Source organism: Sinohyriopsis cumingii, chromosome 16 (genome assembly GCF_028554795.1).
Source record: "Sinohyriopsis cumingii isolate HCF-2022 chromosome 16, ASM2855479v2, whole genome shotgun sequence".
NCBI classification, from domain to species: domain Eukaryota; kingdom Metazoa; phylum Mollusca; class Bivalvia; order Unionida; family Unionidae; genus Sinohyriopsis; species Sinohyriopsis cumingii.
The window spans coordinates 27,510,359-27,529,552 of NC_142976.1; the positions used below are offsets into that span (position 1 = coordinate 27,510,359).

At 35.2% G+C, this 19,194-nt stretch overlaps 1 protein-coding gene across 1 annotated transcript; it reads left to right on the plus strand.

Moving 5' to 3' along the window:
- Positions 1-6,231: 6,231 nt before the first annotated feature.
- On the plus strand, positions 6,232-14,706 carry LOC149780115 (P2X purinoceptor 7-like). The gene is made up of 2 exons (XM_089936330.1): positions 6,232-6,380; positions 12,838-14,706. The coding sequence occupies exons 1-2, from the start codon at positions 6,375-6,377 to the stop codon at positions 13,093-13,095; spliced, it is 264 nt and encodes an 87-aa protein (XP_089792456.1). The 5' UTR covers positions 6,232-6,374; the 3' UTR covers positions 13,096-14,706.
- The last annotated feature ends 4,488 nt before the right edge of the window (positions 14,707-19,194 follow it).

Genomic DNA, 19,194 nt, shown 5'->3' on the forward strand with positions numbered 1-19,194 from the left:
TCATGTGACAAACAGTTGACAGATCATGATTACACGCTTCAAGAAGTCTGGGGTCTTTTAATGTTAAACTGTGATTAAGACCGTTGAAAATTAGTTTGTCATTGAGAGAATTGAGCTGAAAATGGGCTACCTCATTTGTATAGCAATCCATGAATTCTGACAAAACATATCTCATTCAACATGCTGAGAAATTTAGAACCAATTAAAAACACATTTATGAATGAAATGACCAATAAAATGTAATAGAAAAGTAGCTTTGTTTTTCTGATGTACTTTCTTTCTTTCTTTCTGGTTGTCTACTATGAAGAAATATTGTTTATGGCCAGTAAATGCGTGCTCTCTCTCTCTCTCTCTCTCTCTCTCCGTATTTCGATAAAGCCTGTTAATTCAACTTTTCCCTGTATCTGTTTGAAATGTAAAAAAAATCCCATTGTCTACATTGGTATATGCCCTACTTAACTGCCAATCAGCTCTAATCTTATATGTCAGCATTATGAGACAAACATTACAGATCATATCAGTGACAATAATGGCTGTTTGGTTATTAAGTTCTCTAGTGATACATGCATGTGTAAGATTTTCAAAGATAAAAAAAAATCGAAAATGACAAGTGTGCATTTCAAATAGTTTGAATGAAATAGGAAACTGCATTGTGTGGAAATGTGTCCATTGCTTCTTTTTACTGCTATGTCTGGTTAACAGAGCGCACAAGCTGATATCAGGATATCGAAAAAGACGGACAAGAATTACGAGAACAAAAATAAAATAATAAGGAAATGACCAGAAAGGTATCTATTTGCTGGAGCTGAAACAGATAATCGAACATTCTAGAGAACTGACATTTTGTAAAAAAAAAAAAAAAAAAAAAAAAAAAAAAAAAGCCTATCGGCAAACCGCAACGTTGATTTAGCTATAAGAGAACATTTTTAAACCCGCTAAATCATCTGAAATTGAAATTTCAGTCTCGCTGAGAAAAAGATAATCATAAGAGGTCGATCATTAATACTGTTTGGGTTTTTATTCGGAGTGGTTGTGGTGGCGGCTTGAAATTTATCTGCAAAAACTCCGCTTTCCAAATAGTTTGAAAATAAATAGTCTAAATCTGATTAGTAGACAAAAAACAACAATTCATCATATTTATAAAATAATTGATACTTATTAAAAAATAAATTATCTTTAGGCAAAAGAAAATGATATTCTTGTTCAAAAGAAAACCTGCCCCACCCCCTCGCCCCAATAACAGAAAATTGAATTGTCGGTCTCTAATGTAATAATTCTGAATATTTACATTGCTCACAACATCGTCGTTTCTTTGAATTGTCACTGAGGTACTCATGCAAAGATGATATGCAATTAGGCAAGTCAATCAGAGGATATTACAGACTAACGATCACATTAATCAGCTTAGAACAAATTTAAAATGTCGGACATTCGTTCTCGTCTGGGTAGTTGTAATCCATTCCGAAAAACCAGTACCCTCCTCCCCCTACCCTCCCCCAAATCATCTTGCCTCAGAAACTTACAGTCTGATTAAAAACAGATCTCCACTGCAAACTTCATTACTTCGAGTTTTTCAGATACCCATCACTTCCGTTTTGGCATTATGGGATTGCGGACTACATGCAAGATTTACTTACCTCCGAAGTTTAACAACTTGCAAAACTACTTACCTCCGAAACTGAAGATTTAACAACGAAAGCGTCCCAATACTCATGGGCAATTTTACGCTTTACAGAAGGCACATGCTAACATCTTTTTGACGAAGTAATGTGTTTAGTTTAAATGACGATCAAGAGATATATAAGACTGACCTAGCAAGTCATGAAAATAAATAAAGTAATAAGGCCTCGTGTTTGGAATTAATTTGTTCCTCTAAAAATATAGTCGTGACCTACTTATTGGTCGGCGAAGGAATAATATTCAAAACTGGATAGTAAATCGCCATATAGCAGAGTTGATTATTTAGCGGCAATGGTACAGAGTGATCTCTACTGTCCAACGTGAAGATCAGACAAGCGATCCCTTAGGAGTCATGTTCTGGTGATCTATGAATAAGCCAACAGAAATGCAGCTTTGAGAAATTTGGAAGTAAATACAATTGATGCTCTTCAGCCATGCTGTTCAGTCTCTCACACGCAACTTCATTTGAATGGCTAATAAAGTCAGCGATTATGGTAATCATATAGGTCACCAGAACATGATCCCTAAGCGGTCGCTGTCAGATCTTCACGTATGATAGTGGAGATCTGATTATAAACTTCATATCTCTGTGATGTACTTGTGTTAGCTGACATGACTTTGGAGCTGAGCGATTTCAGTTGTAGGGCTTGATGTGTTTGCTCGTTGAGCAAAGCTTCCTACTCAGGTTTTGCTGTGGATTAGTACGAAGCCATAGTTATCGGTATATTTTTCATTTCCGCATAAAGAACAAATTCCGAAGACCTTGCAATCAACTTAAATTAATATCATAGACAAATAAGTCTTTTTCCCCTCTATAAATAGAGCATGCGTATTTTGTTCGGACGCTATTTAGGATGAGGTAGGGGATGGGCGGAAAGTCTTTCCTAAGCAATCTCAGTTCCCCACCCCTGAAAACTAAATGAAAGCTCCCTTACATCGACGAATATTCGAATTCTATCGAAATACATTCAACAAATAGTCTAGCATGAACATTTGGTATTCATTTTAGCACTACGAATTGCTAATATAGAGGAGAAAAGAGCTTTATGATGTTGACCTAAGGCATAAAAGGAAAATGAATGAATTAGAAGTCAAGAATGTTGTCGTATTTCTGCAAATTTCACAACCAGCATAATGTCCACAATAATCACTACTACTACTACTACTCTTGTACTACTACTGCTACTGCTGTTATCAACATTGCAGCATATTACACCAATGCTGATACTGATACTAGTTGTAATGAGATCTTCTGCAGCTGGTACAAATGTTGTTTGGTAGATTACCGTATGTACTCTCTTATAATCCAAACCAATTGCAAATAGCATATATACACTGCTATGCCCTCGCACAAAGCGCCAGCATATCAGCATCACTGCTGCTTGTTCTACTGATTCGTCCTTACAACATGCATAGACCCCAGATCTGCCGGCGCATGATGAGGTTTGTTCGGTTGGACTGAAGCGTTAATCAATTACATACGGTACTTTCCTGAAATAAACAAACCACTGATAACAAAACTTAATTCTGATGGAATTATTATGAAAGGGCACTTAACTGCGTAACTCGATACCATATAGTAAATGTTTTTGTTCGTGCTCAGCTATAATTTTCCAATATCTGTCGACACATTCCACCTGAACCAATACCTTGTGTGCCATACAACCTTAATTCTACGTTAGACTTTTAATTATTTTTTTACTCGAGCATAAGTCGAGTCCAACTGCAAAAACGGCATAATGCGCCGGCAGATCTGGGTCGTGCAGTTTGTTAGGAGTAATCAGTAGGACAAACATCAGAGACCCTGATTTGACGGAGCATTATGCGACGACACATCAATGTCCATGCCGTTTGCATTTGAACTTTACTCATAAGGAAGTTTGTACGGTACCGAATAACTGATTCAAATCTTTGAATGTCACTTTACTTCTGCATAGAAGGCAAATTAATTTCTACAGTCAAAAAAAAAACTCACTCAAATCCTCCCTTTAAAGAACTAACGATAAATATTTTAGAAAAGTTAAAAATGTCGGTGTTGTATTACAGTATAATAAGCATAATAAAAGCTTGATTACTGCAGGCGATGCAAGAATCCAAAAATCTGACTTTGAAAAAAACATGAAATGTTTGAAGGAATCTTTTCTTTTTTTGGGGGGGGGGTGTAGACGAAACTTTAAGTTCATACATTTTCCAAATCCACGCTATTCGCTGAAATTTAAAAAAAAAAAATCATGGTTCCTGGATGTCAGCAATCACTAAAATGGAACAAGAGGTAGTCCTCTAGATGAGATGCAGTGTTCACTGAATTCTCAGCAGAAATACAGACCGTAGAAGGTGCTCTGCGTTGAGCTCAACATGGGAATCTGAGGTAAAAATAATAACACTGAGTAAAATTCATTGACGTTTCATTTTGTCAATCACCAAATTTCTATGTCGAATGGATAATAAATGACTCCCCTAAACCTAATTTTAACTTGGCATTAAAACGCCAAACTATAAACTGACAAGAATGTTTGTCAAAAAAAAAAAGCGCAAAGGGATTCAGATTTGAGGGCTTTTAGAGTATACAAAGAAATCAGTGTTTATGTTTTACAATCACAAAAAATACTAAATAAAAAATACAAAAACATGTTATTTAAATATAAAATACGCAATTGCGAAATTTACACATAGAAATGTTTAAAATAAATATATAGTTGTGGAGATTGATATAGAGACAAACCTGCCTTAAAACACCACCTAATGCACTTCAAAAATGTATTGTCTGAATATATGTTTTTAAACATTAAAAAGGTAGTTCTTAAAAAAAAGTAGCTTTTCAAAACAAAACTAAGTCCTGTGCACGGATTGTACTGCATGTCAAATAAATTTTATGTGTTCTTTTTAATTCTCGAAACCTTAGTAACCTCAGTAATGAGGTTATAATTATTAACATGGTCATTCATGTTTTAACGTCAAAAATTAATTTAATGATCTTTTGGGAGGCACCTTTTATCAGATACCCATTTAGTCTTACATGTTTGATCTGGCATTCGAGACGGATATGGTAGTACTACGGTGTGCTCGCTGATGTCCGCCCGGCGATATTCATAGATACACTGAATAAAACTTCTATAACCCCCACATTGTTTTGAAATTGTATTGACAATTGTATTATGTGTAAAATATTTTAATACAGTTAAATAGTGGCATATTAACCCTCGCCAACCCACCCCCAAAGCCACAACAAAGAAACAAAAACAAATAATCCGTGTTTTCTCTAGATTTGAGGAACAGATCACATTGTAAATTGGCGTATGAATATGTATTAACCTGACGGCCTATCTTTCGAGTTTGCCCACTATCTCCATTTGAACAGTTACAAAAAAAAATGTATGTCGTTAAACCTAGAATACCTCATTAGCAAGCTGATATACCTAAGTGATAATGTTTGGAGATATTTAAAGGCACAATAGTGCAGCTGACGGTGATTGTTCTTGCAAAATTGTTGGGACATTTACGTATATCAACTGATTAAATACTATTTAAAAGGCAATTCTGGAGTAATATCAAGTACGTAGAGGTTCTCGTTATGAAATACGAGCTCTCTGAAATCTTCGTACGTAGAGTAACGAACCTATCGTCTCCATATTGAAATCGCGGTCGGCAGTGATCGGCAGATCCCGAAGGAATAACACACATAATTCCGGTGACCGAAATTTGCATAATTATATGCCATATTGTAAACATTGAAGTTGATGACGTACAACACAACCACGCTAAGAGACCGCGCAAAATGTCAACAACGGTGAGTACGATCTTCTGATCTCGTTCTTTTCTCCTTTTCCTGTCTAAGTTAAATTAAGAGAGGAAACATTGAAATGTATGTATAACTACTTTTATACTAATATTTGAATGTTTTTGTGCTAACAGAATGATTTCAATCGACGTGATTTGTACATTATTGCAAAAACCGACAGGTGCTCGATTTCTTGCCTATACTTACTCCATTTCCTACTCCCTCACGTCTCCACCACTCCCTAACACTCCCACCACCACTTATAACCCCTAACACCCATCTTTCTGACGTTCCAAACAAAGCGGAAAAGAATTCGTATTCTGCTTCTCCAAGTTAATATTATACATACACAAGGTTTTAAATAACAGTTTTTTTTTAATATTTATAAATCTGCGACTGTAGTATGTAATCCAGATCTACAACTCAGGGCCAGATCATACAGAAATACACACACACGAACGAACAGTCATTTGTCACTGGAAGTTTGACCACCATTTTATTCTTGCACATGTTTATTGGGTATTATTCCCATTCAAGGAAAGTCGGGGCCGTTTTTAAAATTTGGACCCCTCCCCCCCCCCCGAAACACTTGACCTGATCCAACCCAGAAAACTTCTATCAAATCACAACCTCTCATGTATTAATTTCTGATTCTCAGTTAGCACTAAGTAATCAAAGACATATTACTTTTTCAAATTATGAAATACTTTAACATATTAAAATTCAATAGAGAGACTTAAATCAGTTCACAATCAAGCTCAATTCCAGAGCGACCTTTAAGAGGAAGAGGGAGATGAAGGATGAGGCATTGAGGCATGGAGCAAGAACCAGAGGGGGCAGAGGAGTTTGACATGATGTGCAGAATGAAAACAGAGCCGACCAAGCTCTACACATAGCTCAAACAAGGCAGACAAGAATGACGGTAATTTCTTAATTTATATCTTGCAAAACAAGTATTGATACATACTGAAAAATGTTTGGTACTAAGTAACTTGGCAAAGACTCTAATATCTAAGTCTGTAGTGTTTTGCACAACTTAGAAATTGCATACTTGTATTATAGGATTATTCATTTTACCAAACAATGTATGTTTAAACTGCTTTACTTTTTGTTGCGACTCACCACCCCACCCCAATATCATTTAATAATGGAAGACTATCCACAGATTCCATAGAAAATACAGAGGCCACCTCATTTATATGGTCACCTTATATTATACCAAAATGAAAAAGTAGAATGGAGACAATCTCAGTGAGTACCCCATTGCATGATGACATACATATAATTGATTTGAAACTAAATACAAAAGGTTTTAACATGGGTCACTTAAATGTACATGGTATAGTGGACAAAATAGAACAGATTAAGTTAATGTTGTCTTCAAAGTAAAATAATATGCATGTTTTAGGACACACTGAAACCAACTTAAATGCTAACCACAATGATAATCTATTTCACTGTCAAGGCTACAATAAACCATTACACAGGGACAGAGAGACAACAGGGGGATGTCTGGTATACATCATGGAAGATGTAAATGCAGAAAGGCGACCTGATTTGGAGTCACATGAAATTGATAGTATTTGGGTGGAAATTTCTCAAAATATAATGTAAAATCATTCCTAGTTGGTTCCATTTATAGTCCAGCATCCTTCAAAGCAATTTGGAATGATAACTTTTGAAACAAATAGAAAATGTTCTTGCTCAGGATAAAGAAACATAAAGACTTGGCAAAGTAAATAAGGCCCTACTCAGTACTCAAATAAAGAGTAACTGGATGGAATTTATTGAACCAATAGGCCTAGTCCAGCTGGTAAATGAGCCCACAAGGTAACAGAAAAATCAAGCACTTTTCTTGATGACATTTATATCAACCTACCAGACAATGTGGCTTGTGTTAAGGTACCGAATGTTGCTCATAGTGACTACTATCCTACTTTTTTTTTACGAGAAAGGTTAAATGCAAGAGAAATATAGAAGATACACACAAAACTATCACTTACAGATCTTTTCAAAATTAAGGTAAAGAACAATTTCAAGATGACCTACATAGAGTTCTATGGAATATTATCCAAAATTTTGACATTGATGAAGCTCTGAGGGTGTGGACCTACTTATTTATGGATGTAGTCCCTAAGCATGCACCTCTGAAAGTACATCGAGTAAAGTATGAAATTCAACCCAATTGATTTATTACTGAAATCCTAGATACTATGAAGACACGAGACCAATTGAAGGCTATGGGAAACCATGCACAATATAAAGTACCCATTATGGGGAAATACCATAGTAAGTATGATTAAAAAGGCCTAAAAATAATTGTATCAATCGATGCTTGAAAACAAAAAGAGCAACAAAAACTCCATTTGGAAAGTGTTCAATAAACTCATTGGGGTAACACACAAAGATCAGACAAATAAAATTCACTCACTTCTGGTAAATGACACAAAAGTTAAGATAACACTGACATTGCAGATGTTTTCAGTATTATTTTCATTAACATTACGACTAAGTTAAATGAACCAGTGATAGAAAACAACATTAATGAACTGAAAAAAATCCATAAAGTATTAAAAAAATTTTTTGCTAAAAATGTCTCAGTAAACCTGATACCAAGAAAGCTACAGGACTTGATCAGACTGGTCCACCACTCATTAAAACTTATGCCTCAGGCACAACATTCATAATCTATTTAAATATTGAAACCTCATCTGTCTCCAAAATATGGAAAACTGCAAAAGTAATGCCTAGGCACAAATCTGGCTCTCAGAATGATGCTGATAACTACCAGCTAATTTCAATACAACCAAAACTTGTCAAATTTGATTGAAAAACATGTCCATGACTCATTCATGTCATCTTTAACGAAACACGTGGTGTAACACCCTAATCAATCAGGCTTTAGACAGAAACATTCATGTGAGACTAACTTGATCTAACTGATAAATGGCTTCAAGCACTTGACCAAGGTAGAATAATAGGATCTGTATTTGTAGATAGATAAGTTTATGACATGGTGGATCATGAAATCCTTTTGAAGAAGCTGAAAATTTACCATTGTGATGAAAGCACAATTAGGTAGTTTACTTCATACTTAAGTGAGAGAACACAACATGCTTATATAAATAATACTCTGTCTGAACCTGGAACAATTAGATATGGACTACCACAAGGTTCAATTCTAGGTCCATTACTATTGATATTATTTATGAATGGCCTACCACTGTTTACTAAGGGACTCAATTTCATCTGCAGATCTCTATGCAGATGACACAGCATTGTCAGACATCTAAAACACAAAGCATGAACTAGAAAGTTCTTTACAGGATGCTCTAAACAAACTGGATAACTGGTGCACATGCAATGGCATGGTGGTAAATACTGGTAAAACTAAAATATTACTTATCTCAACATGGCAAAAAGAACAAATCTTGGTAGTGATGAACTATATCTGACATGGAAGGCTAGAAATTTGCAAATGGTTTGTCATGATAGAATAATTCGCGTTTTGGTAGATAATAACCTATCATGGACAGAACATATCAAACATGTCATTGAGTAAAAAAGTTAATTCAAGTTTATGACTTTTCAGTAGGATAAGACATTTTCTCCCTGAAAGGTGCAAAAGAACTATTTTATAACAGTTACATACAACCCCCTTTAGACTACTCTAACACAGTGTGGAGTAATTCAAATGATAAAAACATAGCAAAGCTAGCACATCTTCAAACAATAACATTCAGGCTAATATCAATCTTGAAAGAAAGCACGGAAAATTTAGCTGGTAAGTTAAAATTATTACCTATTAAAGACCGAATCTGGTTGCGAAAAGCCAAATTAATGTACAGGATATCCAATAAGAGTGCTCCTGAATATTTACAATAACTATTCATAGCTTCCAACCTTCCAGGCTCGCAATTAGTGAAAATAGGGATAAAAATTAGTGAAATTTTTACATGAATTAGTGAAAAATACCACGACAATAACTCAATCTACTCTGACTGTCAATACTACATTATATCAAGATCGCAATATAAAACTAAAACACTACATATATGCAGAAATATATCTGCATTTCTATTTATTATGGTGTTCATAAACTTCACTTGTTCTTGTGGCTATTTATCAAGACATGATACTGTGGCAGACTTGAACTTCCTTAACTGCTTGATCGTAAATTTGTTTTTAAAACAATTTAGGCTTATTTCTTGCCTGCTGGTTGATCTTGGTGACTGAAATTGCTGAAAATTTTCTGCACCTAAGGAGGCCATAAAGTCTGTCTTATTTTTCCTTACTAGAGAAGATACTCTTTCACTGTCAATGTTTCTGTGAGGAATGCACAGGAGCTGCAGCAATTTTGGTTCATCTACAGGAAACATTGGAAGCGATCTTTGAGTTCGGGAACATTTGTCGGAACAAATATTTAGCATGGTCTCCAGCTGATAAAGATAGATTGTGTTCAACAAGAAAACTCACAAATAATGCTTCAGCGTTGGTAGCTTACAGGTCTTCCATCGATGGCTTAAAATATTCCAGAGCTGAAATCTGCTAATTCTTAATTTTCCCAACTTTACCTGTTTTTTGCAACCGATGTGCTTCCTCACATCGTCTCCGCCACCATGCCCAATACTATAACTTGTGGCACACTGTGTGCAAAAAGCTTGATGTACATCAATTTTTAATGGCAGAATACACGGCCAATTTTTGGCATATTACAACTTAAACTTCACTTTGTGAGCAATACATTTCTTTTTCCTTGATGGTGAATCCATTTTCAAGATCTTACATGCGATGCCGAACGGTAATTTAAATCAGTGTTGGTGACGCATGCGCGGAACAAAATTCCGGTTAGGCCCCAGTTTCTCTCAAAAGTATTTCTCAAACTACTCTTATACACACAGATTAAAATAGGCTAAAATGCTTGCTACCGGGCCAGCTGAACCAATCGGCTGTAGTTCTACTAATATCGCGACCAGCAGTACCGGACCGTTTAGGCAACTGCCAATATCATGACCAGCGCTTAACGGAAAATCGGTTATTTTATTAACGATTTAAAATAATTGAGAATTGAAGAATTCGTGAAATTTTTGCTCGCGGCGTGATTCCGTGAATCGATGAAAAAGTCGTGAAATTCACGCCAAAATTGTGAGGATTGGCAGCTATTACTATTACAGTATTTGCTACCTGGTAATACTCCTCACCTGCGATCCATGTCTACCAAAGGGTATAAAATTCCCGTACCAAATAAAGAATTTTTCAAAAAATGTTTCCAGTACTCTGGAACTTTGCTCTGGAAGAGTATCCCAGCTGAGGTTAGAAACACCAACTCTGTTTCCTTCTTCCAAACCCAATATATTCAGTGGCATCAGAGATGCAGTTAAAATAGATAAATTCCTTTGTATGAGGGCCTCAAGGTAGATTAGCTAAAACCATTTCACATATAGGTAGTAGTGATCTACGCTAGTGGCATACAAATATTCAATACTGTTCAGGTTGATTTGCTCTTTTTCCAATTTAAGTAAAAAAAAGTTATTATTTTTATTTTTTAAAGATACCAAATGTTAACAAAAAGTCTATGCAATCTTTCTTTGAAGTTATGCAATCTTTCTTTGAAGTTCAGCGATCAGACTTGACGAGAGTGTAGTTTTAAAAAAAATTAGACCTGTTGCAAAATTCATATATCCATTTAAGTCCTGTAAAATAAATACTACACTTTTATTCTTCTGTTTTAAATATAATGCTTGCTTTAAGATGTATTAAGTCCCAAAATATGTTAAGATAATACTATATATGCACTATCATGATAAACATAAGGACTTAATAATCCTAAATTGTTTTATTTATCCAGAATTTAGACTGACATGAAGGCTTGCAAGAAACAGATTTTTTTTTTCATATCTGATCTAACATATTGGGTAAGAATTTTAATTGCCCAGTCTGCTTGGCATTCAATTGTTCCACCTCTGAATTGGACGATCAATGCAGATGATTTCTGTAATAAGAATTTTACTTGATTCAATGGCAATTTTGAAACTTCTTTAATTCTTTCAATAACTTTTATGTATTTCTTGAGCATGTTATTAAAAAAGCTTAAAAATTTTTGTGTACAAAATATATACCAAAAAAGGTATGAATAACTTGACTGGTATGTGGGCTACATTACAGAAAATCTCTTTCTGTATACAGGATATGTGTAGCAGCTGCCTATGGATGTGTAACTTACTTATTACAGATAAAATAAAAAAAACTGCATTCATTTACACACAGAATTAAAACTTTGGTACCAGTAGTTACTCTTACAATACAACATTTGCAATGACTTTCATTTCCAAGGTGGACTTGCAACGATTGATAATTGATGTAAATATATGATTGTTGTAAATGTTGAAATTTTCATGGTATCATGATTTTAGCTTTCAAGCATTTTGTACCACATATATATAGGGATTCAGTATGCTTAATCGTTTAAACAAATTCCAGGAGATCATTAGTGTGGAGCCAGACCGGCTTAATTATCTGTTCATACAGAAGTTGCAGTTCCACCCCAGCCTTTTCTTTAATATATTGGAGCCAGGTTCAAGGCAGTGTGGTCGTTATTACCCAACCCCAACACAGGATTACTAGAATGGTGTGTGGAAAATGTAGGGAGATGCCCACAAACCTGGAATAGGTGTAGTGAGAGACAGCTCTGCATATCACTTTTGCTGGTAATGAATATATCAAGTTTTGTTTAGAATGCGTACTGTCTCTTAATGCATTATTCTTAATATGCTTAAGAGTTTATTCAACGTAAGAAGTTTTAAGACTTTTAGCAAGACTGCTTACCAGATGAGACATATGCTTAGATTATTTTTCTGCAACCACTGAATGAATTTTAAAATTGTAAGCCGTCCATAAACAGACATGCATACATATGTAAATGATAAGGACTTTTTAAAATTTACAATTGATGCTTATCGCGTAGTTTCTTTTCATTATCTGGTTTCAATGTGGGCACCTCACTTTGCTAAACAAATCTAAACTGATGATGATACAAGGATTAAATTCTTATGTAAATATTATCTTCATCTGCAGTCAGACATTCCTATTTGATCCCAATGCACGAGTCTCTGATTTGTAGAAATGCTCCCCAAAAACGTTGAACTGTCCATCCTAACATAAACTACACTTAATATCAGTTATAGTTGCGATGGAACTCTCCGTCCTTATGTCAAAACAAAAACCATGTGCAGTTTTGATCCATGTGTATTTTACAGTGGAATTTGCAAATCGAAGATGAATAACATTTGAATAAGTGCATGTTCCTGTTTTTTTTTTTTTTTTTTTTTTTTTTTTTACATTTTAGAAATAGCGTAGTATAAATTGGAATAATTTTTCAGGATTTTCGAGTTATAATCCTTGATGAGGCTGTACTTGCCTTGGCCAGACTGTACAGATTGGATGTTCTTGTCCTCAACGATGAAGCTGACTTGATGAGAGCCAACAGACATGCTGCCTATAGGCAGTTCATACTATGGCAACACGGAAGACTCGGGTCTGGACAGATACATGTAATTCCCTCTTGCTGTTTCTGGCAGATACATGACACATATCCGGATGGACAATACACTGGTTTCATCCCCTCTAGGCTTGCATGAACTTAAACAATTTCTTCCATGTTCGAATTTGTATATTAATGAATACAGTTGACTTCATTCATTGTTTTCTTATAACTGCACATAATATTACAATAATGCTTTCATTCAGATTTTTTTAATCACCAGTCTATTTCTACCCATAAACAATGTGGAAAAGGTCATAAATAATCAATACAAAAAGTTTTCAGCAATTGCAGATACAGCATTATACATTATTTTATTTTCAGCTACTGATATTTACAGGATATTATATAAAGTGTAACCTGCCTTAGCAGACACCTCCATATATCAGACTCTGTTTCATATTAAACATAACTAAAATCGAGAGATCTTCTCCTTCACCAAAACCAAGATTGATGGTGGTTCTTGAGGCTCCAGGTTTCCACAAATTCTCCTGGGATCATCTTCCTTCAGTTCTCTTCTCCTCCTCATACCCTGCTTGCCCTCAAGTCGACAGATGAGGCCTTTCTGTACAAGCTCCCTGATGTGGGGATATGTTTTCTTTCCCTTGCAAGGGTAGATGGACCATCTGCCACTTTTTTGTTGTAGCATCAATAATACCTGTTTGAAAAAAAAATAAGGTTTCTTAATTTGTGTGACAAGCATCCCCATGCTAACCCATATTAACTTTTCACCCAATATTAGAGCCTCATGACCAATTCCCAAGAAGGAGTTGCTGAGGGGTTGTTCTTGTTCTTATTTGTTCTTTCTACAAAGTACTATGTGAGACATGATGCATTTTTGCCCATTCCTTAGATGGCACCATATTTTCATGAACAGGTACTAGCTAGCAGCATCTTTCCCAAACATCCTGAGGAAATTACATTAACCCAAATATCCTTAATAAAGTGTGACAGTCCCCCTGGGAAAGAGCTATACATATCATTGGATCTAATTATTAGTCTTGCATTGCTCAAATCAAAATAAATATCCACTAGAATGATAACAGTACTAATTACAAGATATGGATGCATGAAAATATTAAAATTCCTTACCACAAATATTAACAAATGTGTGCCGATTGTTAAAATGACTTGTATCTAAGAAAAAGTTTTCATGACATGTACATGTGAATATTATTCCACTGGCTTGATGGCCAAGTAGGCATCATAATGTACAATCAATATATAAAATTATTTCTAATTTCCTGTAGTGAAACAAACTTACACAATCCCCACTTCTTTGTTTTTCATTACATTTCTGCAACTATGGATATTATGATCCAAGCACGTTAGCTCGTTCCTAATCCTGTACACAGGAGGGATGTATAACACTCTTTTGGCACAGTACATCATGATCTGCGGATGAAAAACTTTAAGCTCAACAGTGCTTCTGCAATTATCAAAAACATGTATCTTGTAACATGTGTTATTTGTAACCTGTTCACAGAGTAATACAATTATTAAATAATCATTACGGTTGGTAAATTTTGCATACATAAAATCTGTACCGAAGTGTTTATTGATAGAGTGTCATGGAATTGTTTATACCTGATGTGCATGTATTATACCTGAATAGACCAAACCCTTAAGAAGGAGAGTCACTGTACATGTATCATGTGCACTCATCTTATGAATGCTAACTTATTCACATCTTCAAGTGGTAAATATATACAGTAATTTATTCTTTAGAATAAAAGCATTTAAAGCGGTCTTAAAATTGTTCTTTTAAGTACCATGTATTTGCTGCAATTCTGAAATGGCATACCTGAAATTTAAGTAATGCTCCACTCTGTTAAGGAACGTTTGGTCCAAACTCACCTGTGCCAAGGTTTTCAACACTTTGGCATCCTTCTTGGGATCAACCCAAGGTTTTGTCTGCTCTTCATTCTCTAACAAAGATTCCTGTAGGCATTTATTAATGTCTTGGCCAGTGAGAGAGGATCTACTCATGTGTATTGGTGATGTGATGTAGGACACTCCTCCAGATACTCTGAAAGAATATAGCAGCTAAAGCTGGTCTCTGTTGTCATGGTGAACCCAAATTGAAAGATTACAAGACAGCTTTGATTTATATCATCAAGTAAAAGCTAAATCGTAAATTTGGTTAATAGTTAACTTAGCATGATTGCAGTTTTGCTCAGAACAATGTTCCTTCAATATTCTACATTACTCTGACATTTCAAATAAATTATTTTTAACACACTATATATATATATATATATATATATATATATATATATATATATATATATATATATATATATATATATATATATATATATAAAGAAATCAGAAGATAAGGATTATGCACTGTAATTTTGATTTCATACAAAAATATACAGTAGCAAACATTTACATATATCTGTTTCAAATACAAGGACTGTGTACACCCCAGTATAAATATCCGAATATTGGGTAACAAAGGTCAGAGGAAACTCGGACTAGAAGGTAGCCTAATAGGCATGTATACAAATGACCTTTATGAGCACGATGTTATAAAAAAACAAAAACAAATTCCACCTAAGATATATAATACATACAATGCAATCACCGAGTGAAATATCGATCAGCCAGCCGATCACTTTTATTTAGGGAATCTTACAAAGCATATGAAGTCCTTGTGCAAAGATAGTAATTATAAACAGTGTGATTTCAAAGACAGGAACAAGATATTGACAACTGGAGAACACTTTATACGTAGACATCGGTCTACCTGTCCAACAACTTCAACATTTTAATGTCTGATTACAGTCCTAACTCTTCCATCAATGCTCTCCATCGAACAAACTGGCTCCAGGATGAATTCTTGATAGGTCCCATTCAGTTTCTCTGACAGCTTTTCGACGTTTCTTTTTCGAACCACGTGACTCATAACCCACCCACTGGACGAAGATGACGTGCCCGTTTTTGTGGTTACGTGGGGTTTCCTTAACAGTTCGTGACCTATAAGTTTCAATTGAAGAGGGCCCACACAAAAATTCATTTTCTCTTGTTTATTTATCAATTATCTAATTGAAACTTCATAAACTCTATGTTTTTGTGAAGTATTTCAGCTTATAATTTGACACATTTCATTATTTTCGTGATCTTCAGAATTCATAAACACTCTGCACTATTTTACCTTTAAAACCGAAGACGTCAGAACAGACACTTCGTCTGGTTTCTTTCGCAAACGGTTTGAAAAGAAGAAAAGAAGAAATTACCTCCTTAATTTATGTAGTCGTAACTCAAAATTAAACAACTTATTATGTAACTAGGATATGTCCTTACATTTTATATCCTGTGTAAAAGGCTATCGATGTAATTTTTTTTAAATCTCAAGCTCGCTAAGGGTATGTAGTGATATGTAGTTAATGGCTGCCCAGGTTTGGTCTAAATGAGAAGTATCAACCAGCTGACAACTGGCACCATTATACGCCGTCTTCAAGTTAAGTGCAACCTTTAATGTCATCTCTGTTTGGTGGATTCAAAATTGAGGAATATTTGGATAGGATTTCTAAGGGTTTATGTTGGTAATTTGAGATAAAGCAAGTTTTATTGAGCAATGCAAGTGTTCATTCTATTTTAATGATGGTAGATCTGTGGGGAAGGTGAAGAAGTTCGTACTGTTTCCGTGAGAAAGTCACACATTTAAGATACCTTTCAGATTATGAAGCATTCGAAATAGCGATAATCTTCTGTGAAAATCCAGTGACATTATAAGTATTTATTAGTTCTACTCCCTGATGTAGATGTCAAATTGAACCTTACCTGTAGTGAAACAAATTATGCAAAACTTGTCATTTGTATTTGTGCGCACTTTATTTTATTATTGGTGCACATTAGTGTGGCACACCAATATTTTGGTATGGACACTGCACCGGTGGCCTAGTTGTTAGAACGTCCGCTTCGGAAGCGGGTGGTCGTGGGTTCGAACCCTGGCTGAGTCATACCAAATCCTTCCCAATAAGAGCCAACGTTTATCAAGTCAAGGCTATCTATCTATCTATCTATCTATCTATCTATCTGTCTGTCTCTGTCTCTCTCTCTCTCTCTCTCTCTCTCTCTCTCTCTCTATATATATATATATATATATATATATATATATATATATATATATATATATATATATATGTCTATACATACATATACCGCTCCGGTGGCCTAGTGGTTGGAGCGTCCGCCTCGGAGGCGTGAGGTCGTGGTTCGATCCCCAGCAGAGTCATACCAAAGACTTATAAAAATGTTATTAACATCTGCCTCGCTAGGCGCCCAGCATTAATAGGTTAGTGTTTGGACTGGTGGGTCTGGTGTCAGAATAATGTGACTGGGTGGGACATCATGCTACATATAACTATAAACTACCACACTGCAGACATCGTAGCGATATGACTGAAAAAATGTTAAAGCTACGTTAAAAATCCGAATCACACACACACACACACACACACATTTTGGTATGGTTAATAATGTTTGCCTCAAAGGAGCGTTCGAGGTTTGACATTTAAGTGAAACGCTTTCATCGACACGATTGCGATGCATTACATACAAGGTTATTGTTAGGGTGTCATAAGTGTGATGCAATAGTTTATACAATAATAATAAAGCCTCCCCCATGTTAGAAAATTAATTGGTGGAGTTACTGCTCTCTTCACCTCTCGATTTATTCTTCTTTCAGTAGGAGAATTTGCAATAAAATAGCATGAACTGTATCATTTTTGTACACACACACACACACACACACACACACACACACACACACACACACACATATATATATATATATATATATATATATATATATATATATATATATATATATATATATATATATGTTTGTGTGTGTGATAATAATTTGCACTCACTCTAAATACACAAAAGCGAAGTCGTTACTTAAGAGATAAACGTACAAACCATATTATGTAACGTCTTTTACCATATATCAGTAAATGTCATTCTCTGTTCCCATTTGGAGAAAAAAAAACTACGAGAGTATTCTTTGTGTGTCAATATGCCAAACGAGATCAGTTTGTCTAATTATTTGTAAGAGACAAAGAACAGGGATACATACCTTTGACGAGTGCTTGGTCATTGTGACCTAGTTGTTTTATTGGGTACGGTCCTTGATCAGTGTAAGCAATAAATACCCCAAATAGCTGAACTCATGAAATGCAGTAGTGTTTTTCAATAATATAGAATCTGTTGTCAAACACAAATTCAAATAGATATAAAGCTTTGTAAAGATGTCTCCAAAGTAGAGAGAAAATATTAACATGAAGTTTGTTTTTGCCTGTTTGCGGTATAATTTTTGAAGGACATCATTGCATATATTTTTTGTTTAATAGATTTCATTTTCAGTATTCAAACTATATGAGATTTTCAAAGGGTGGGCCGACCATGAGCTTTTAATAACATTAGGGATCAGAGTTACTAGGAGTAAACAGATCTCCTCCAGTGGTTAATGGACACATAGGCTTGAACATAGTCACTTGATAATATCTTAAATAACTTTTATTCGCAAACAAGTCAGCCAGTGTCCCATTTTTGAGTCGAATCATTTTATTGAAAAATATATACATGTATGTTCCGTAGGGAGGGTAGCGACGGGGTGGGGATGGGTTGCCCCAGGCGCCAGAAGTCTCAGCGCGCCGAAATCATGGGCAACAGAGGTCTTGTGGCATCAAAACATCTTTGGGCCTTCATCGTTGCCCCGGGCGCCATTTACCCTTCGTACGGAACTGAGTTGTATGTAACTACAAACTGAAAATCTATGGTATACCAGCACAAATGATAAGTAGGATCATATCGATCTTTTCTAATCCTAATTTATTTTATTTTTCCTTTTGGGGAACGGATATTGTAGTTTGCACCAAAGTGTAGGAATCTGGTAGTGAAATTTCTTTCGAGGCCTCGAGTGGAAAGAATTGAGTCTTAAAAAGTCATAATTCATCCAGGTCTGCGAAAGTAGGCTTAAAAACTCTTTTGAAATCGATGATAAATCATATAATACATTCATCACAATGGAGCCGTATGGGCGATATAGATATAAACTTAAATGGATGGCTTACTTGCACCGACAATATCACGGTTCTATCCACTGAATTGCAAATAAAGAGGTACATACTCTTCATCTCTTGTACTCGTTGACGTGAAAATATATGACACTTTGACTCCGTCT